The 22,679-nt window shown below is 39.0% G+C and overlaps 3 protein-coding genes and 1 pseudogene across 4 annotated transcripts; 1 reads left to right on the forward strand and 3 right to left on the reverse strand.

Moving 5' to 3' along the window:
- Positions 1 to 516: 516 nt before the first annotated feature.
- Positions 517 to 13,113, reverse strand: LOC109074632 (gastrula zinc finger protein XlCGF7.1-like). The gene is made up of 2 exons (XM_042717550.1): positions 13,047 to 13,113; positions 517 to 1,677 (listed from the first exon to the last, which is right to left on the reverse strand). Coding segments are annotated over exons 1-2 (960 nt in total). The 5' UTR covers positions 13,048 to 13,113; the 3' UTR covers positions 517 to 718.
- On the reverse strand, positions 2,196 to 3,225 carry LOC109092155 (nucleolin-like). Its single transcript, XM_042717546.1, has 3 exons — positions 3,094 to 3,225; positions 2,729 to 2,896; positions 2,196 to 2,612 (listed from the first exon to the last, which is right to left on the reverse strand). Exons 2-3 carry the CDS (start codon positions 2,894 to 2,896, stop codon positions 2,211 to 2,213), a joined length of 570 nt encoding a protein of 189 aa, XP_042573480.1. The 5' UTR covers positions 3,094 to 3,225; the 3' UTR covers positions 2,196 to 2,210.
- LOC109100059 (zinc finger protein 501-like) lies at positions 3,300 to 5,773 on the forward strand. 2 transcript variants are annotated; one of them, XM_042717515.1, is made up of 4 exons: positions 3,300 to 3,595; positions 3,948 to 4,115; positions 4,266 to 4,590; positions 4,739 to 5,773. In XM_042717515.1, the coding sequence occupies exons 2-4, from the start codon at positions 3,948 to 3,950 to the stop codon at positions 5,749 to 5,751; spliced, it is 1,506 nt and encodes a 501-aa protein (XP_042573449.1). In that variant the 5' UTR covers positions 3,300 to 3,595; the 3' UTR covers positions 5,752 to 5,773. The 2 variants fall into 2 exon arrangements, with proteins under 2 accessions (XP_042573449.1, XP_042573448.1); XM_042717514.1 differs by having other exon boundaries at positions 3,301 to 3,645.
- A 7,956-nt stretch (positions 13,114 to 21,069) lies between the features above and the next one.
- Positions 21,070 to 22,679, reverse strand: part of LOC109088665 — a 42,593-nt pseudogene continuing 40,983 nt past the window's right edge.

Below are 22,679 nucleotides of genomic sequence, written 5' to 3' on the forward strand. Positions count from 1 at the left end.
TCCAGGAGGTTGTTCTGTACAAGAAACACAGAGCTGGTTGAACACAGCTCGCTCAAGTGTCTGTGCAATGAATAGAAGGAGGGATACCCATCTGTAGTTTTCTAGAAGTGCTGGATTTAAAGATGGTTTCTTCAGCAGTGGACTTACCCGGGCCTGCTTAAATGCTGAGGGAAATGTTCCAGAGTGAAGAGAGGAGTTGATAATGTGAGTAAGTGAAGGTATGACTGAAGAAGAAATCTCTTGAAGGAGGTGAGTGGGGATCGGATCAAGTGGACAAGTAGTAGGATGACTGGACAGGATTAGTTTGGAAACGTCCGTCTCTGAGAGTGGAGAGAAGGAGGAGCGAGAGTGTGCATTAGTCGTTGTGTATTTGGAGAAAAGGGTAATTCCTATAGCAATGTAGAGTGACTGAATCGAAAGGGAACAGTGTATTTGCCAGTGACACTCCTTCATGCATTCTTTACGCCATTTCACCACACAAAACTTTTTGAAATCCTTATGAAATCCAGGCGCTCATATTGTTGTAGTATTTTATTTTGAAGATTTTTTTATAGTTCTGTTTGGTTAAATATAAAATAATCGTTCTATTCTGTCAAAAATGCCTTGAAAAGAAAATGCACATGAAAGCTCACTGCCCCCTACTGGCAGTAAGAGCTCAATATACAGGTCCACTATGAGCTGAATGAGTTTTTTTTTTTCCCAGATTGATTGATGAAAGTCACTCTGATGATTCTGGAGCAGTTTGTTCTTTAGTGTGTTTGTTCTGGTGGGTCTGAAAACTACCTAAATAAGCGAATCTCTCGCCGCAGATGGAGCAGGAGTAAGGTTTCTCTCCTGTATGAACTCGCTGATGGACCTTAAGGATGCATAATCGAGCAAAGGTCTTTTCACACTGTGAGCATTTGAACGGTCTTTCTCCAGTATGAGTCCTCTTGTGGTTTTGTAAAGTACTATGTTTTCCGAAACTCTTTCCACAAACGCTGCAGTGATACGGTTTTTCTCCAGTGTGGACTCGCTTATGAAATACAAATTGAGATGGATTAGAAAAGCTCTTCCCGCAGTAGGAGCACAGATACGGTTTCTCTCCGGTGTGAGTCCTCTCATGATTGTTCAAATTAGATTTTTGACGGAATCGTTTGTCGCAGTGTTTGCACTGAAAAGGTTTCTTATCAGAGTGTACTTTCTGGTGTGACTTTAGAGAGCCTGAGTCTGTAAAGGTTTTCCCACATTCACTGCACTGATACGGTCTCTCATTGGTGTGCAAACGCACATGTGTCTTCAGATGAGATCCGTGGCTGAAGCTCTTCTCGCAGTGAGGACACTTGTGTGGTCTTTCTCCCGTGTGGATTCGCTTATGAACATCAAGAGTTCCTTTGGTGCTGAAATACTTGTCACATTCACTGCAGTGGAAAGACTTTTTGTCGTGTGTCTTAATATGAGCTTTCATATTATGAGCAGTGGTGAAAAAATCCTTCCCGCACTGTTCACAGTGAAACGCCTTCTTCCCGCTGTGCTCTTTAGAATGAAGTCTCCTCTCTTCTGCGGTAAGAAAGCTGATGTTGCATATCTTACAGCTGAAGTCTTTCTGTTCTGTGTGTGTTCTCTCGTGTTTCGTTAGGTTTCTCTTTGTGCTCAGTGTTTTTCCACAGGTGACACAAGAAAACCTGTTGACTGTCATCTACTCCAATTATGTCAATCCATCATAACAATAACAACATTAACAACCTTAAACAAACAAAATTAACAAAAATTTTATAAATTTTGGATATAAAAAAAAAAAATTTTTTGTGCCACTAAGGAAATATACAGAAATTCTATAATATCTGTCTATATAAGTCTTACTTCTAGGAGTGAACAATAAAAAAAAAAAAAAAAAAAAAAAATCACAATATGGTTTAGGGCAGTTATCCTATTGCAAAAACCCTGCAAATTAATTAAATAAATTCATGCATTAACATATTGATAAACTGAGTTTGGAAATGCAACATTTGCCACACATTTTACAATATTTATAATGTAATTTTACAGTAAAATGGTATAATTACAATCAGAATGTATATCTTTCATAATTTTATAATATTAATAAATTTATTAATAATTCATTGAAATTGGATTTTTGGCCAAATCAAACAGGCACAGCAAATCTGGCTCTCTTAAAAAACACATTCTAGACCAAAATAGAAAGAGAGAAAAAATACTGTCATTTGCCATTATTTTCCCAAATATCTCAGAAAAAGAAGAAACAAACCTGGAGGAATGAAATCTTCATCTTCATCATCATCATTATTCTCATCATCCTCCTGCTCTTCCTCATCAGTGTGTTGTTGTTCTTTCTCTGCGGTGGTTTCTTCTCCTCTGCTCTCGATCAGGTTCCTGCAGTCCACCAGTTTGACGGAGCACATCTTCAGCGGCGTCTGCAGCATCTGCTGTTCTCCAGCGTTACAGTCAGAGGTTTGATCAGTGGATTCATGATCCTGAGCGTCAGTATAACAGAGTAAAGTGAGGCTGAGCTCTGAGTCCTGTGTGTCTCTGGATCTCTGATCTCTGACGCTCCAGACTGAATCCTGAGCTTCTGTCCCATCAGTCACACGCACTGAAACCTGCTCCACATCCTGACAAACACAATCAGTCATATATCTAGCAATAGTATGATTCAAAATAAGATGTTACGTCACATAACAATCAGTCCATATGAGCAGCTAAAGATGAAATGAAGATCTGTTCAAACCTCTCTGTTCAGTCTGTCTCCTCTTTCTCTCAGCTTTGTCTCCAGTGAAGCCACCTCTTTCTTCAGCTGACAGATTTCTGTGATGAAATCCTCAATATCCAGCATGGACAGATCAGTTCCTACTGATTTACAGCAGAGCACCTCCACCTGCGCTTTCATGCTCAACATCTGAACACAAACACTTCATGATTATTAAGCATTCATGATGGACCGATCAAACCCAAAATCAAAGTTGTAAACTAAGCACGATATTTTAAGATTTGTACCTATTTCTAAGCATTCTTTAATGCTGTGTGCTAATCTATTACAAACATATTTTAAACAAAATCACCAGTATAGCAATGCTGTGGCTTTATAACAAATACCTCAGTTAAATTATGGTTACTGTAGTAAGACCATGATTAATCATCATTAGGCGAAAAAAGGAGTAAGTAACAAAGTAATAAACACTAAAGACAGAAATATAAACATGCACATACACAAATAAACGCAAAAAATCAAGTAAAACACATTTTAAAAAAAAAAAACCAGAGTGCTCCAACCTTCTTTCTTTCATCGGTGGTTTTACCGGTGAACTAAAGCTCGTCACAGCGCCTCCTACAGTACGAGCGATGGAGCGAGAACTCATTTCTTCGTCTTTATCTCGTTTAAAAATACCGTTGAATTCCAGTGACTTCTCACTAGTTCATTTATTCAAAACTCCGAGCAAGACGTATTTAGATTAAATTATGTATGAACTTATTTCTTAATCGGATGTAGAGGCGCTTCTGGCTCCAGCACAGACGGAGGCGCTGTGAGGCTCTTCAGTGAGAGAAAACAGACCATAGAACGAACGAGAGAACAGCTTACAGTTTGAACCCTCGACCGGTTCGTGTTTTCAGTGTGTTTTACACCGTTTACCAGAGTTGTATTTACTTGTATGTTCGATTTATATTCTTGACTTTTTATGAGATTGTTGATTTAATCTGGTTATTGGTTTGATTATGAAAATGAAGTCATTTCCCCTATTTTGTATTATCGTTATTTTGTGCCGAACGGGTTTATTAAATGCATTCACAGAATATCGTTAAATGAAGATTGCGCATCATACAGTATGTTCCTGCTTGACGCTAGCTCAAAAATTATACTACACATAAACGCATAAAACACATTTCTGAATGTTCACCAAAGTCAAATTTATAAATGCATCTCTTAATAATTATGAAGTGTTTGTGTTCAGATGTTGAGCATGAAAGCGCAGGTGGAGGTTGTCTGCTGTAAATCAGTAGGAACTGATCTGTCCATGCTGGATATTGAGGATTTCATCACAGAAATCTGTCAGCTGAAGAAAGAGGTGGCTTCACTGGAGACAAAGCTGAGAGAAAGAGGAGACAAACTGAACAGAGAGGTTTGAACAGATCTTCATTTCATCTTTCGCTTCAAACACTGTCGGTTTGTTCAGTGAAGATGTGACTTTTAATTTCTAATTAAGTTCCCCTCAACTCGTGATTGCAGTGTCAGATTCAGCTGATATATATCTTGTTTTCTTCACTCTCAGGATTCAGTCTGGAGCGTCAGAGATCAACCGGCAGAGCAACTCTCTGATCAGAGATCCAGAGACACACAGGACTCGGAGCTCAGCCTTAGTTTGCTCTGTTACATTGACGCTCAGGAGAGCGTGTGTGACGGTCATGGATCCGTCGACCAAACCTCCACAGAGTCTGTGGGGTCTGACTGTAACGCTGGAGAACAGCACACGCCGCTGAAGACGTGCTCCGTCAAACTGGTGGACTGCAGGAATTCGAAGGAGACGAGAGAAGAAGCCACTGCAGAGGAAGAACATAGTGATGTCGATGATGATGATGATGACTTTGTTCCATTGGGTATGTTTCTTCCTTTTAATCTATTATGCTAACTGGTGTATCTACAGATGGTTTTACATGCTCATTTGAAGTTTCTTCAAGCTTAAGGTGGCTTGAAGGTGGTACATACAAGTCAGAGTTAATAGAAATATTACTATGTTCCTCTCAGATGAAAACACCAGTTCACATTCTGATCAAGAAACGGCCTCAACATCCAAAGATCAGCTGAAGACCAACAGTTTCTCCTGCGTCACCTGTGGGAAAACATTCAGCAAACAGGGAAATTTAGCGAGGCATGAGAAAAAACACACAGAGCCGAAAGACTACAAGTGTAAGAGATGCAACATCAGCTTTCCTACCTTAAAAGAGAGAAGAAATCATTCAAAAGAGCACAGCGTGAAGAAGGAGTTTCGATGCGAGCAGTGCGGGAAGGTTTCCTTCTCTTCTGGTAATCTGAAGATTCACATGAAGACACACACTGGCGAAAAACCTTTCCACTGCAGCGAGTGCGACAAGCATTTCAGCACCAAACAATCTCTTATTGTTCATAAGCGAATCCACACGGGGGAGAAACCATACAAGTGCCCTCACTGTGAGAAAAGATTCAGAGATGGATCCCATTTCAAGTCCCACATGCGTTCGCACGCCAGCGAGAGGCCGTACCAGTGCAGCGAATGTGGGAAAACCTTTAAACAGCCCATTTGTCTGATATCACACCAAAAAATACACTCCGAGAAACTGCACCGGTGCACACATTGTGACAAACGATTCCGTCATATTTCTCAGCTGAAACGCCACGAGAGAATGCACTCTGGAGAGAGACCATACCTGTGCTTTCACTGCGGGAAGAGCTTTTCCGATCCAGCTCATTTCAAAGTCCACCAGAGGATCCACACGGGAGAAAAACCGTACCAATGTAGCGTTTGCGGGAAGAGTTTCCGTCAAAACACGAACTTACTGAAGCACCGGAGGATTCATAGCGGAGAAAGACCGTTCAAGTGTTCTCACTGTGACAAGACGTTTGCTCGATCAGACATCCTGAAGATCCACGAGCGAGTTCATACAGGAGAGAAACCTTACTCCTGCTCCATCTGCGGCGAGAGATTTGCTTATTTAGGGGGTTTTCAGACCCACCAGAACAAACACACTAAAGAACAAACTGCTCCAGAACCATCTGAGTGACTTTCATCAATCAATCTGGAAACAAGACTCGTTCAGCTCATCCTGAAATTGTATATTGAGTTTTTAAAGGGTTAGTTAACCCCAAAAATGAAAATTCTGTCATTAATTACTCACCCTTGTGTCGTTCCAAACATGTAAGACCTTTGTTTATCTTCAGAACACAAATTAAGATATTTTCAATGAATTTCTAGAGCTCTCTGACCCTCCATAGACAGCAAGGATCCTTCCATGATCAAATAGCATGGAGATCTTTAAAATATTAAGTATCACATACATAAACAACGTATCCGCGTACGGTGCTGCTGCACACAACAGCATACGTTCTTTACGTATGCGATATTCTCCAAAATGGTGCTATAGGGTGATGTAGAGGACACATATTGTTGAATAAAGTCTTTATTTTTGTTTTCTTTGTCCACAAAATATATTGTTGTAGCTTTATAACGTTACGGTTGAACCACTGATGTCACATGGATTATTTTAACGATCTCCTTGCTATGTTTCTGAGCCTTGATCGTGTAAGGACACTTGCTGTCTATGGGAGGGTCAGAGAGCTCTCAGCATGCATCAGAAATATCTTAATTTGTGTTCCGAAGATCAACGGAGGTCTTACGGGTTTGGAAGGACATGAGGGTGAGTAATTAATAACAGAATTTATAACTACCCCTTTAATGCCAGTAGGAGGCACATTGAGCTTTCATGTGAGTTGGGATTAGAGATGGACTGAATGTTGAATTCTGTGACTGTAGTCTGTTTGTAAAAACAGGACAATTATGCTTTTTCTGTGGTCAAAAAGCACCTATTCAAAAGTAGTTGTATATTTTCACTTTTTTTTCCAATCAACTTTTAAAATCTTTTAAATAATTGTATGATATTATAGCAGATGTCTACAGATGTTTGCAGATGTTTGCTACATTATTACATGCAATAATAAATTGCATGTAATAATGTGTTAACATCTCAAAGCCCTGGAAACAAGGTAATAATGTTTATTATTATAATTATTATTATTATTATTATTTTATGACCAGAATCAAGCAAATATGGGTCTGTTAAATGGGTATGTTAATTAGAATCACATAATTAAGCTTTACACACACACACACATACAATGTGTATGTATGAGGAAGGTTGGATTCATAATTAAACAGCAATTTTGCATTTAATGTTTTTCATTGCTAACTTCATTTACAATTGATTAGATGGAACAAACATACAAAATAAAAGGGATGTACTTTTTTTATTTAATAGTCGTGCTGGTTATTATTTGCTGATTCTTAAATCAGTTGAGGATGAATCATTTGTATTAGGGAAGAAGGGACACCTTGTGGTTGGAGTATTTCACACACTGGTGATACAGTCAGAACAGCAGACAAGAAACTACGACGTGACGTCTCTCTTGGCATGAGGAGGAATGCAGCCCATCTGTTTAAATATCCAGATACCCATTATACTCCTTTTTCAGATAATTACAAAACACTTCACATAAATCCACCTCTTTAAGTGACTATTTAATATCTTCAGATCCACAATAGATTGAGAGAAGTGTCTGTCTAGTCAGCAGTTCTTTACTGTGGGTTAGCAATTTTGAATTTGAACAAAAAAAAAACATTTATTTTCAGTGTACACCATCAGTACGCATAGCCCAAAATACATGATTAAGTTTTTGAAACATAAACTATGTATTTAATAGTTGTTCTACGGTAAAATAAAAATGTAATTCTTTCAAATTATGATGGCAAATGGGACTTTATTGCACTGCAATGAAACGCAATGGCGAGATGCCACACAAACAGAAATATTTTTTGGGAAAAACAATCTGTTTTTGCTGTTATTTCTGTACTTATTGGCCAAGCTCATTGCACCATTATAGTATAGGTACATATATTATTGCATTTCTGTGTCAAATCAGCACTACGAATGGGAGAAAGTGCAACATGAAATAAATAAAAAATCGGAAAATGTCCAAAATTATAAGAGCAACTGCTAACAGTCATGACAGATTTTCTTTCTGCTTTAAGTGAGGCAAACAGTTTTTGAGATCTCACGTTCATTTTTTGAGAACCCACGTTCATTCCAAATCAAATACTTCTACTATATAGTACAAGAAAAATGCCAAAAAAGTAGCATGTCCTAATTCATATACTGCATCCGAACAAGTTATTACTTTGCATTTGCTTAAAAAAAAGATGTTTTACACGTTGTCATTATTACATGATCTACCAGAGTCGCTTCACTGCCGTTCTCAAATCCTCTCCTGTAGCCTCATATGGGGCTGTAAAAGTCCATCATATGCACACTTCAGTCCTGTTCTGCGTTGCATCGAGTTCAGTAAAAGTTTAGATTACAGCAGCCTCCTCCTGTCATTCAAGTATCTTACACTGGCGACAAGTCTATTCAAACAGACTGTGTGCAGATAAGTCGATGACAACTGTAAAAGTGAATGAAATACACTGCTGTCTAGCTGCGAACATGACTATGCTCGGCCACATCAAAGAATCTGATGAATGCTCAAGTAATTCTTTTGAAAAATATATTATATAGAAAGACTGGAATGTTTTTCCATGCAAATGAAATTGAGGATGACGCAAAGAAATATTCCGTGCTGCACAGTGTGTGTGGTGAAAACATATTCCACATTACGTTCAGTGCTCACCCTAACAAAGCCCTCTACTGTGACTTTTGCAGACATTGTAGCTGCCTTAAAACGCCATTACAGCCCTGCACCGTCAGAGATTGTTCAGCGTTTTCATTTCCACAGTTGTAAGCAGAAATCTAATCAAAGCATTTCTAATTAAGTTAGGAATCTCTAATTAAGGCAGAAGCCATATTTGGCCACTGTGATACTGAACAAAGAAGCACTCACCATGGAAGTGGATTCAGGAGCAGCATGCTCCTTGATTAGTGAGCAAACTTATCACTCATTGTGGCCCATTCAACTCCCTGAAATGCATGCACATACACATACATGGAAAACATCACAAGAAAACTGGGAAGTGAAAAGGAAAATATTTGTGGAAGTGATCTACAAAGGAATGCAAAGCACACTGCCCTTGTTTGTCACCAGGGGCCAAGTCTGCTGGTACAGAGTAGGGTACAGTTTCAGTCCATACAGGAAATACTGGCTGAATATTCTGAGGTATTTCAGGACATTAGGGTTTGCTGGATGCCCCCAATCACAACTGACTCCAGAGTTACACCATGCTTCTTTAAAGCCTACCCAGTTGCTTTCGCTTTATGGCCACAGTTTGATGAGGAGCTGGATAAATTGTTGGCTAAAAGAATTTTGAAGCAGCTTCCACTAGATGACAAAGCAGCCACTTCCTGACTATTAACACTCAAAATAGGCTTTTCCAGGCTTGACGATTGCAGCTTGGAGTGTCAACAGCCGTTTCAATATTTCAAAGATATATGGACACCTTGCTCGCAGGAATCCCAGGTGTCCCAGCCATACTTGGATGACACTCTAATTTCAGACAAAACCATAGAGGAATATAACACAAGGCTCAGAGCTATACACTGAAGTGCTTTGCTGAAGCCGGGTTGTGACTAAAAAAAAAGAAAAGAGAAAAGCATTTTTGCAGCTACCTAAGTGATGCTTTCGGGGTTTTGTGTGGATAAGAATGGCATCAAACCACTCTGTGAAAAAGTGAAAGCTATACAAAAGGCCCTGCCTCCACGGAACAAGACAGAACTTGAGACGTTCTTGGGGCTTCTTAACTTTTACAGCTGTAGTCTTCCTAACAAAGCCACTGAACCCATGCACTGCCTTCTTGACCATTCCGCTTGTGTTCAGCCAAAACAGTTGCTGTAAAACGGATAAGGTACTGGCAGATTATGACTAAAAGAAACCCCTGGCAGTGGTTCACGATGCCTCATCTTATTGGCTTGGGGCTTTATTGTTCTATTTCCAAATGATGGGCAGGAAAAGTCCTTTGCCTTCAGAACAATGACCACCACTGAGCTGAATTATGCCCAGACCGATAAGGAAGAATTTGTGGTTATTTTTGCTATCAGAAAGTTTTACCAGAATCTCGCAGTCTGACACATTGTGATTTTTATGGACCAAAAGCCTGTGCTTGGACCCTTGCAAGCCAATTCCTGCCATCCTTTCACCACGAATGCTACGTTGGAGTTTTATTATTGGAGCTTTTGACTATGAGCTGTGCTACAGACCTGGCAAACAAAAGGGCAATGCTGACACCCTGATTCGCTTGCATCTGCCAGCATCTGACGCTTTCACGCCACTACCTTTGTAAGTATTGCTACTGGAAATGGTGCCAGATGCACCTATGCATGGTGAAAGAATTGGTAATTGTGACGAGTGGGGCGGGGCTGAGAGCCGTGGGAACGGAGCGAGGCCGGTGGATTAATTGGAAATGAGCGCGACACCTGCACCACTCACTGGTCTCGATCCCACGTAGGAGCTCTGGAAGGATAAAAAGGAGGAGTTACGACAGTGAAGGACGAGAGAGGACCAGGCCTGGGTTTTATTTTGTGTGTTGGTTTTGTTTGTGCATGGCAGTTGTCCGCAAGGGGCTGTCACGCTATTTTGTGTTTATTTTATTATTAAAGTTTTATTTGAATGTTCACCAGTTCCCGCCTCCTCCTTCCTGTGACTATGAAGGTTTTTATATTGTTACACTAATCTTAAACTTAAGAACCCTATCATGTCACCTGTACTACATTGGGTAATACAGGGGTAGCCAGCTGATGTACCAGATGGCTGGTTCTGACCAATCGTTTTGCGCCCCCATGAACTGTGCATAAGAACTGTGTGCTTTGGGGAAGCCATGTGGTTGTTCCTGGCTCAGCGCTGAGAGAGGTACTGGCTATGTTGCATGATGCGCACCCAGGCATCATACACATGAAGGGACTTGTTGCAGAGTTCAAATCTTCTTGAGGGATGATGCTCTCGGGGTACCTCCTAGAAGCAGGGGACTCTGACATGCCCTCAGCCCCAGCAAGCTCCTCACTGGAGTTTTCTCATAGTTGTTGATGCACACAGCAAGTGGCTAGAAGTGTCTCTGGTGAGTTCTATGTCATCACCAGCAGCTATTAACACACTGAGACTGCTTTTTGCAACACATGGGTTGCCCAATAGTCATATTTTCAGACAATGGCGCTGCTTTCACATCCACAGAGTTCCAAGAGTTTGCAGAGTGCGATGATATTTATCATATCACTACAGCACCTTATTACCCAAGTTAAAATGGTCAAGCTGAATGCATGGTACAGACAACCAAGGAGACCCTGTCTCGCATCACCAAGGGCAAGTGGCAGACCCAAATTGCTTGTTTCATACATGAGAAGATACACCAGGGATTCTCAGTGGATTCCTGGTGTCATCACTGTTGGTACTCTCACTGTACCCATCAAACCCTGAGCTGGATGGCTACACTGTCTTCTCTACCACAGTTACAGCCGCCCATAACAGAGATGGAAAATCCTAGTGAGGAGCTTGTTGGGGCTGAGGGCAAGTCAGAGAGCATCCTCCCTGAAGAAGATTCTAAGACTTTGTGGACTGGGAGAAAGGGGTGTAGTGTATTGGCTAAATATATTGTAATAGTGAGGTTCCTTTAAGTGGGCTGAAGACTGGGAGCGGAGTTACTAGTTTTTCCCAAGGGGAAGTGGTGTGATATGCAGACTGTTCTAGGTGCTAATAGAAGATGTATGTTCTGTTCTGTGTTGTACAATGTTCAGTTAAAATGTACAGATTACAACAGCCTCCTCTTGTCATTCACGTATCTTACACACGTCAGTAACACCATGGCAGATGTAGTACATCTAAATTTCATTCATACTATCCTTATTCATACTATAATACAACATACTTTTACTAATGGTCACTAAGCTAGTTCAGATTCAAATGTACTACCTGCTCCGACAGTATGTGATTTCAGATGCACAATTATCTTTGGATTCCTGGAGACTTTGCCAATATGACTGAGTAAATAAACTTCCCTTAAAATGGACTTTGGCTCTCTAATGCAAATTAAAGTACAAACCCAATTCCAAAAAAGTTGGGACACTGTACAAATTGTGAGTAAAAGAGAAATTTAATAGTTTACAAATCTCATAAACTTATATTTCATTCACAGTAGAATATAGATCATATCAAATGTTGAAAGTGAGACATTTTGAAATGTCATGCCAAATATTGGCTCATTTTGGATTTCATGAGAGCTACACATTCCAAAAAAGTTGGGACAGGTAGCAATAAGAGGCCGGAAAAGTTAAGAGGATCACCAATTCCCCCAATGCTGCAGCGAAAAATAGTGGAGCAAAATCAGAAAGCTGAGTTTCTCAGAGAACAATTGCAAAGAGTTTAAAGTTATCATCATCTACAGTGCATAATATCATCCAAAGATTCAGAGAATCTGGAACAATCTCTGTGCGTAAGGGTCAAGGCCGGAAAAACCATACTGGATGCCTGTGATCTTCGGGCCCTTAGACGGCACTGCATCACATACAGGAATGCTACTGTAATGGAAATCACAACATGGGCCCAGGAATACTTCCAGAAAACATTGTCGGTGAACACAATCCACCGTGCCATTCGCCGTTGCCGGCTAAAACTATGTAGGTCAAAAAAGAAGCCATATCTAAGCCATATCTAGACTGTGGCAAAGTGGAAAACTGTTCTGTGGTCAGACAAATCAAAATTTGAAGTTCTTTTTTGGAAAACTGGGACGCCATGTTTGTTAGGACAACCCAAGTTGTTATCAGCGCTCAGTTCAGAAGCCTGCATCTCTGATGGTATGGGGTTGCATGAGTGCGTGTGGCATGGGCAGCTTACACATCTGGAAAGGCACCATCAATGCTGAAAGATATCCAAGTTTCTAGAACAACATATGCTCCCACCCAGACGTCGTCTCTTTCAGGGAAGACCTTGCATATTCCAACATGACAATGCCAGACCACATACTGCATCGATTACAACATCATGGCAGCGTAGAAGAAAGATCAGGGTACTGAAATGGCAAGCCTGCAGTCCAGATCTTTCACCCATAGAAAACATTTGGCGCATCACTGCAGTGGAAAGACTTTTGACCGTGACTCTTCAAGAGAACTTTTAGTCTAGATAGATGAAAAAAACCTTCCCGCACTGTTCGCAGTGATACTCCTTCTTCTGGCTGTGCTCTTTTGAATAAAGTCTCATCTCTTCTGCGGTAGGAAAGCTGATATTGCATATCTTACAGCTGAAGTCTGTTCTGTGTGTGTTCTCTCGTGTCTCGCTAAATTACTCTCTGAACTCAGTGCTTTTCCACAGGTGCTGCAGGAGAAACTCTTCAGCTGCTCTTTTGATGTTAAGTCTGTCTCTCCATCAGAAGATGAACAACCTTTATCATCTGAAATGAACAAAAATGATTATACATTTTGGGTTTTAAAATATTATTTGTGTCATTCAGGAAATATACAAAAATTCTGTAATAATCTGTTTATAAAAGTACAAGGGTGAACAATTAATAATAAAAAAATTAAAATAAAAAAAAGATCACAATATGTTTTAGTGCAGTTATCCAAATGCAAAAAAAGTGAGTTTAAAAATGCAACATTTTGACCAATTCCATCATATTTATAATTTTACAGTATAATAGTGTTGTTGCAATCGCAATGTATTTCTTTCATGATTTTATAATTGATAATAATTAACTAATTTATTAATAGTGGTAATTAGATTTTTGGTCAAATCATGCAGCCTTACAAAGAGCAAATCTGTCTCTCTTTAAAAAAAAAAACACATTCTAGATCTCAACAGAGAAAAAAATAATAAAAATAATTTGCCATTATGTTCCCAAATATCTCAGAAAATCTTTACTGATCAGATCATCAGAGACCATCAATCAATATGAACCTGATCCTGCTGAGTCTCTGCTGACATTCAAGTGTCATGAAAACATCATAAGTTCATAAAAGGAAAAATAAACCCAGAGGAATGAAATCTTCATCATCATCTTCATCATCCCCATTATTCTCATCATCCTACTCTTCCTCATCAGTGTGTTGTTGTTCTTTCTCAGCGGTGGTTTCTTCTCCTCTTCTCTCCTCTAACAGAGTAAAGTGAGGCTGAGCTCTGAGTCCTGTGTGTCTCTGGATCTCTGATCTCTGACGCTCCAGACTGAATCCTGAGCTTCTGTCCCATCAGTCACACGCACTGAAACCTGCTCCACATCCTGATAAACACAATCAGTAATATATCTAGTAAGAGTATGATTTAAAATAAGACATTGATTCACACAACAATCAGTCCATATTAGCAGCTAAAGATGAAATGACGATCTGTTCAAACCTCTCTGTTCAGTTTGTCTCCTCTTTCTCTCAGCTTTGCCTCCAGTGAAGCCACCTCTTTCTTCAGCTGACAGATTTCTGTGATGAAATCCTCAATATCCACACTCTAAAAAATGCTGGGTTAAATATAACCCAGCGCTGGGTTAAAAAGGGACCAACCCAGCGGTTGGGTTGTTTTGACCCAGCGGTTGGCAGAGGTATAAAGTCCAGTGGTCAGAAAGTAAAAGTCCTGCCATATGTTTATTCCACCCATGAACTCAGCAAGCTGTTTTAACCAGAGGAGAACCAAATCATTCCTTTCAAGTCACAAGCAAGTCTCAAATTAAATTCCAAGTCCTCAAAGAGTTAAAGTTAATGAGATAATTAAGTGATTAATTAAATGATGATTGCACATTAGTGATGAACATCTGCTGTTAACAAACAACATCACTGAAGAAAAGTGAAACACAAGAACTACAACTGACTTCAGCCACAACCTTTTTTTTTAAACACACACAAGATGCCAGCAAAACTGTGGTCAAGGTTTGCTTTAATTAGTTTCTTTAATAATTCAAAGTACAAACATTTGTGCATTGCTGAAAAAAGCTTGAAGTAGCAGAGAACTACTTTACACATGAACGCTTATACTTATACGATCCTCAACAGTGGTGACAATAATTTTTCATACTGCAGTGCATGATGGGAGTTTTTACTATGGTGTTACCCAGCATGCATTGCATCATAAAGCATTTTGTTGATTGTCACCATCATTGAGATTCGAATACTGGTTCTTGATGTCTGAGTGTGTCTAAATAGCACAGTAGTTTTTTTTTTTTTTTGTGTATTACATATATATTTTTTAAATTCATTAACTATATATGTTAGAACAACACACTTTTCTGTAGTTTCACAGAGTTCTTAGTGCAAAGCCTAAACATATAAATGGAAGAAAGTCATTTTGAGCGAAGTCAGGCCAGCTCATGAGGCTTATTTCATCACATATAAACAGATAATATCTCAAAATTGTACATCACATGCATTTCAACAGAGAGAGATCTAACACAGCAAGTCAAGGGTCAAGAGTCCAACTAAAGCAAACACTTCATGATCAACATCTGAAGACTAACACATCATGGTTAATATAATATTGCATTTACAATGAATTGATCAAACTACAAATCTGAGCAGAAACTACACAGAACTAAATAGCCAATAGAAAATTGACTTCTGCAGAATATTCAGAAACATTAATGTCAGATATAAATGTATTTGTTTAGAATCATTTGTTTAGTTTCATTTCCAAGAAGGAATATCTCCTATATATTATTAATATCTATCACTTCAATTAAGCTGCATTTAATAAACTAAACGCTATAACTTATATATGACTGCGATTCAATCGATTTTAGGCATCCTTCAAAAGTGTCCAGCATACTACAATAGTTGTGTCATTCCTGGTATGCGGTAACATTTTGGATTCACAAGTGTTGGAACAAAAGGCACATGATTTTTATGTTTTTTTGCATTCTACCAAAATAGTGACACATTTAACTATTAGGAATACATATTGGTCAAGCTCGGGGACTCAAAAAATAATAATTATGGGTAGATTGTTCAGACACTGGCCATGAAAATATTCCACCCAGTTATGGACATATGGATAGTTATCACAACATGTTAATCATGTAAATGTTAAACAACAAGCTTTTCTTGGATAGTATACATCCCTTATGCCATCTCATTATTTATTTATTTTTTTTCAAAATAAAATAATTATTGATGAATAGAATATGTCTTAATTATTAAGAACAGGTATTTTGTGTGCCCATTTTTGCCAATAGGGTAGTAAATAATAAAAAAAATTTGTGTGGAGCTAGCATAACAGGGTGGAACGGAGCGAGCATAACAGGATGGAATGGAGTGTAACAGGGTGGAATGGATGGCGCATAACAGGATGGAATGGAGTATAACAGGGTGGAATAGATGGAGCATAACAGGGTGGAATGGATGGAGCATAACAGGATTGAATGGAGTATAACAGGGTGGAATATATGGAGCATAACGGTGGAATGGATGGAGCATAACAGGGTGGAATGGATGGAGTATAACAGGATGGAATGGAGTATAACGGTGGAATGGATGGAGCATAACAGGGTGGAATGGATGGAGCATAAAAGGGTGGAATGGAGTATAACAGGGTAGAATGGATGGAGCATAACAGGATGGAATGGATGGAGCATAACAGGCTGGAATGGATGGAGCATAACAGGATGGAATGGAGTATAACAGGGTGGAATGGATGGACCATAACAGGGTGGAATGGAGTATACCAGGGTGGAATGGAGCATAACAGGATGGAATGGATGGAGCATAACAGGATGGAATGGATGGAGCATAACAGGGTGGAATGGAGTATAACAGGGTGGAATGGATGGAGCATAACAGGATGGAATGGAGTATAACAGGGTGAAATGGATGGAGCATAACAGGATGGAATGGATGGAGCATAACAGGATGGAATGGAGCATAACAGGGTGGAATGGATGGAGCAAAACAGGATGGAATGGAGTATACCAGGGTGGAATAGAGTATAACAGGATGGAATGAATGGAGCATAACAGGGTGGAATGGATGGAGTATAACAGGATGGAATGGATGGAGCATAACAGGGTGGAATGGATGGAGTATAACAGGATGGAATGGAGTATAACAGGGTGGAATGGATGGAGCATAACAGGATGGAATGGAGTATAACAGGGTGAAATGGATGGAGCATAACAGGATGGAATGGAGTATAACAGGGTGGAATGGATGGAGCATAACAGGATGGAATGGATGGAGCATAACAGGATGGATGGAATGGATGGAGCATAACAGGGTGGAATGGATATACCAGGAGCAGTAAACAGGATGGAATGGATGTAGCATAAACAGGAGTGGAATGGAGTATAACAGGGTGGAATGGATGGAGCATAACAGGGATGGAATGGAGTATAACAGGGTGGAATGGATGGAGCAAAACAGGATGGAATGGAGTATAACAGGGTGGAATGGATGGAGCATAACAGGATGGAATGGAGCATAACAGGGTGGAATGGATGGAGCATAACAGGATGGAATGGAGTATAACAGGGTGGAATGGATGGAGCATAACAGGATGGAATGGATGGAGCATAACAGGATGGAATGGATGGACCATAACAGGGTGGAATGGAGTATACCAGGATGGAATGGATGGAGCATAACAGGGTGGAATGGATGGAGCATAACAGGATGGAATGGATGGAGCATAACAGGGTGGAATGGATGGAGCATAACAGGATGGAATGGAGCATAACTGGGTGGAATGGATGGAGCAAAACAGGATGGAATGGAGTATACCAGGGTGGAATGGAGTATAACAGGATGGAATGGATGGAGCATAACAGGGTGGAATGGATGGAGCATAACAGGATGGAATGGAGTATAACAGGGTGGAATGGATGGAGCATAACAGGATGGAATGGAGTATAACAGGGTGGAATGGATGGAGCAAAACAGGATGGAATGGAGTATAACAGGGTGGAATGGATGGAGCATAACACAGGATGGAATGGAGCATAACAGGTGAATGGATGGAGCATAACAGGATGGATGGAGCATAACAGGGTGGAATGAAGTATAACAGGGTGAAATGGATGGAGCATAACAGGATGGAATGGATCAAGAAAAAAAGGATTATAACAGGGTGGAATGGATGGAGCATAACAGAGCAAAACAGGATTGAATGGAGTATAACAGGGTGGAATGGATGGAGCATAACAGGATGGAATGGAGCATAACAGGGTGGAATGGATGGAGCATAACAGGATGGAATGGAGCATAACAGGGTGGAATGAAGTATAACAGGGTGAAATGGATGGAGCATAACAGGATGGAATGGATGGAGCATAACAGGATGGAATGGAGCATAACAGGGTGGAATGGATGGAGCAAAAACAGGATGGAATGGAGTATAACAGGGTGGAATGGATGGAGCATAACAGGATGGAATGGAGCATAACAGGGTGGAATGGATGGAGCATAACAGGATGGAATGGAGCATAACAGGGTGGAATGGATGGAGCATAACAGGGTGAAATGGATGGAGTATAAGAGGATGGAATGGAGTATAACAGAGTGGAATGGATAGAGTATAACAGGATGGAATGGAGCATAACAGGGTGGAATGGAGCGAGCATAACAGGATAGAATGGATGGAGCATAACAGGATGGAATGGAGTATAACAGGGTGGAATGGGTGAAGTATAACAGGATGGAATGGAGTATAACAGGGTCGAATGGATGGAGCATTGCAGGGTGGTATGGATGGAGCATAACAGGATGGAATGGAGTATAACAGGGTGGAATGGATGGAGCATAACAGGGTGGAACACCAGTGTTAACAGGTTCCAACAGTGGACAAGCTTTCTGTCATTGTCCTGCAAGGTTTCCCATTTGTAATGTGTGTGTATATATATGCCAATGCTTACTTATTAAAATCAGATGGGGAAATGCAGAACAATTAAAAATCAATCAATAGCCTGACAGAATTCTTCATCTACATATAACGTTAGCCAACATATTAAAACACAAGACAAAAACAATAGGGAATTTTACCAAGGAATAGTATTAAAATGGCTTTTAAAAACATACCTCGTCATGTAGGCTATATCATCTAAAAACAAAACTAACAAAACAAAAAAAAAGACAGGGCCTGAGGTGATTAAGTTAGGGTTTCCATCCAAAGTTGCGAATTTAACTTATGTGCAAAAATTGGAATATCACATAAAACATTTGCAAACAAGCACTGTTTCCATCCAACGCATCAAACAGAACAAAATCATCACTTCATGTTAAACTGGCACTAAATATCAGTAAAAAAACTCAGAGATCATGAAAAGCAAGACAACAGAATATCGGAAAGCGCCTGGACATCACGCAGCACCACCAAAGTGGGTCTTCGAGGAATAGAAGGTGCGGTGGCGGGCTGTAGTGATTGACATTAGCTGGCTTTGGCTAGTCTCCAAGCTAACGCCTACGTGCCTGTAATGAATATGATTACGCTTTGCTCCAGTAGAGTTATTGTAAGCCAATTTGACATTACACAGTTTACACAAAACTTCTTTTTCCTTCTCATTCAAAATAATCCCACACCTTGCTCGTCTTTCGTGTGGTCACTTTTGAGCTCGCCACAACTGACACAAAGTAAACTCATGTGAGTCATGAGGTAAAAATGTAGTTTACGTCCCGAAACACTTAAAAAAAATTTATTATTTTTTTAAATGTTTTATTTTAACTTGTTATTTAAAATGTTTTAAATGTAACAATGGGAATTTGATAGTAACATAAAATGGTGATAATTTGAATGATAATCATGTTTTTTTTTCTGTCGTGTAATTTGTATATATTGTATATATATTAAATTCATATATATATATATATATATATATATATATATATATATATATATATATATATATATATATATATATATACACAAACAAACATAGAAATTGCTATATTCACTAAATACTATTTATTCTATTACAATTTCCACTCTGTTAGCAGGGTGGAACATTTTGAGCTAAATTAGCCATAGCTCTTTGAATGATCAACATTTAGCTAGCTATCCTTCTACAGATTAACAGAACTTTTGAACGTTTTTTAATGTCAGATTTGTTTTTACATTTTTTTTAAAAAAAGGACAAACATTCTCCATAATATAGCCTAACAGGGTGGACATTAAGGGTGGGACAAGCAGGATAACATTTTAAAAGCTAAAAAAAAAGTTAGGAGTGAGAGTTGAAGCTTACCTTAAAATGGTCTGAAAATGGTCTTAAATTAAATTGCAGTTGGTTTTGGAAGGCAAGAAAGTATGTACTAACAGGGTGGAATATGACTTTAGGGACACGGCAACTGAAGAAAACTGTAAAAATTAAAATAAAAACTATATTTTCACATGATTTATATGTATGATTAGAGGCAGTTTAGCATAGTCTATAACACAATTTCAATTTTTTTTTTTATCATTTCATGGTTTACATTTCTTGTGGAAGTTGATTACTTTGCACTGAGGACATAATTAAATTTTATGCATATATCAAATACCAAATAGTATTTATAATGTCTATTATCTCTGTTTAAGTGATAAAATATACAATTTAATCAATTTCTTATAAATATTTGACTCATTTTAGATAAAATATGAATAAATAAATCATTGATACATAAATGTCACTGTATAACAGCAATGACCCAATTATATGGTTATATGCTGGACACTGTTACTTTAGGCTAATCACAAATTTACCACTGTTTCACTGTAATTACAGTAAGTAAAACAATGGTATATTTGTGCTTAGCCTAATGTGGTTTTATTACAAATACCCAAGTTAAACTATGGTTACTTTAGTAAAACCTATGGGTTATAACCTGTAGGTTACTGATGTGCAGTAACGTTATAGGAATAATAATCTAATGATATAATAAATAATAGTACAGTAGTCCCAGTTTACTTTTAAACAAATTTCCCTGATTATACTTACATTAAGTAATGTTTATACTTGATTATATTTACTTAAGTAACATTTTCAATGCAGGACTTTTACTTGCATCAGAGTATTTTAACAGTGCTTTATAAATTATTAGGTAAAGGATCTTAATACTTCGTCCACAACAATATTTAATGAGGTTAACTTATAACGTTACCCTCATTGTGGTTAGTCTGCACAAAATCAACAAGCTTGTTTGCTTTGCAGCCACTCTAAATACAAGATAAGCATTTGATCTGCGGCAGAGCGCTAACGAATCTTTCTGCAGCGTTGTTAGCAGGGCGGCCAGATCGATTTTTGACGCTCTCGACGGTGGCGGTGTGAACGCACAGTAATGCAAATTAAAGGAAAAAACAGTCATTTCTAGCCATGAAGTGGCAGCATTAAAAACTACTAAAATAAGCCATTACATTTTTGTGTGGTCATAATTCCAAATATTCCATAAACATACACTTTAATTCTATCTCATCTTTAATTCTATTTGACATTACAGTGAAGTTCAAGTAGCTGCCACAAAACCACCAAACTATTCCTCCCAGAGGATTCGTTTCTACCAAGTGAATATCTTACCTTACACAGCAGCATAAAAGAACAGTGATGAAATGGATAATTAATAAACCATGGTTCTTTCTTGATTAAAAGAAACCAGTCCAGCAATGAAAAACCAGAGTGTATTTGCCAGTGACTCTCCTTCATGCATTTCACCACATAAAACATGCTTTATGAAATCCAGACACTCATATTATTGTAGTATTTTATTCTGAGGATTGTTAATAGTTCTGTCTGGTTTAACATAAAATCATTGCTCTACTCTATCAAACATGAGTTTATATACAGCACTTGGATCAATCCACAACATTAAAAAAGTTCATTGCCCCCTACTGGCAGTAAGAGCTCAATGAACACTTTCAGAATGAGCCGAACTTTTTTTTTTTTCCCAGATTGATTGATGAAAGTCACTCTGATGATTCTGGAGCAGTTTGTTCTTTAGTGTGTTTGTTCTGGTGGGTCTGAAAACTACCTAAATAAGCAAATCTCTTGCCGCAGATGGAGCAGGAGTAAGGTTTCTCTCCTGTATGAACTCGCTGATGGACCTTCAGGACGTCTGATCGAGCAAACGTCTTGTAACACTGTGAGCATTTGAACGGTCTTTCTCCAGTATGAGTCCTCTTGTGGTTTTGAAATATATTATGTTTACTGAAACTCTTCCCACAGAAGCTGCAGTGATACGGTTTTTCTCCAGTGTGGACTCGCTTATGAAATACAAATTGAGTTGAATTTGAAAAGCTCTTCCCGCAGTAGGAGCACAGATATGGTTTCTCTCCGGTGTGAGTCCTCTCATGAATGTTCAGATGAGATCTTTGACGGAATCGTTTGTCACAGTGTTTGCACTGAAACAGTTTCTCATCAGAGTGTATATTTTGGTGTGACTTTAGAGAGCTTGAGTCTGTAAAGGTTTTCCCACATTCACTGCACTGATACGGTCTCTCATTGGTGTGAACACGTACATGTTTCTTCAGATGAGGTCCGTGATTGAAGCTCTTCTCGCAGTGAGGACACTTGTATGGTCTTTCTCCCGTGTGGATTCGCTTATGAACTAGAAGAGATTGTTTGGTGCTGAAATACTTGTCACATTCACTGCAGTGGAAAGACTTTTCACCGTGAGTCTTCAAGTGAACTTTTAGAACAGAATGAATGAAAAAAACCTTCCCGCACTGTTCACAGTGAAACTCCTTCTTCCTGCTGTGCTCTTTTGAATGAAGTCTCCTCTCTTCTGCGGTAGGAAAGCTAATCTTGCATCTCCTACAGCTGAAGTCTTTCTGTTCTGTGTGTGTTCTCTCGTGTCTCGCTAAATGACCCTCTGAACTCAGTGTTTTTCCACAGGTGCTGCAGGAGAAACTCTTCAGCTGCTCTTTTGATGCTAAGTCTGTCTCTCCATCAGAAGATGAACAGCCTTTGTCATCTGAAATGAACAAAATGATTATAAATTCTGGGTTTTAAAATATAATTGAAAAGAGTTTGTTGGAAACTCTGCAAGTTAATTAAATAAACCCATACACAGACATATTGATAAAATTAGTTTGG

Source organism: Cyprinus carpio, chromosome B1 (genome assembly GCF_018340385.1).
Source record: "Cyprinus carpio isolate SPL01 chromosome B1, ASM1834038v1, whole genome shotgun sequence".
Taxonomy (NCBI): domain Eukaryota; kingdom Metazoa; phylum Chordata; class Actinopteri; order Cypriniformes; family Cyprinidae; genus Cyprinus; species Cyprinus carpio.

Bases quoted from the DNA above. Each gene is read 5' to 3' on its own strand.
- LOC109100059 (XM_042717515.1), top strand. From the start codon at position 3,948: ATGTTGAGCATGAAAGCGCAGGTGGAGGTTGTCTGCTGTAAATCAGTA. The intron at 4,116-4,265 runs GTTTGAACAGAT...CTTCACTCTCAG, and splicing joins GAGACAAACTGAACAGAGAG to GATTCAGTCTGGAGCGTCAG. The intron at 4,591-4,738 runs GTATGTTTCTTC...TGTTCCTCTCAG, and splicing joins TGATGACTTTGTTCCATTGG to ATGAAAACACCAGTTCACAT.
- LOC109092155 (XM_042717546.1), bottom strand. From the start codon at position 2,896: ATGTTGAGCATGAAAGCGCAGGTGGAGGTGCTCTGCTGTAAATCAGTA. The intron at 2,613-2,728 runs GTTTGAACAGAT...TGTGTTTGTCAG, and splicing joins GAGACAGACTGAACAGAGAG to GATGTGGAGCAGGTTTCAGT.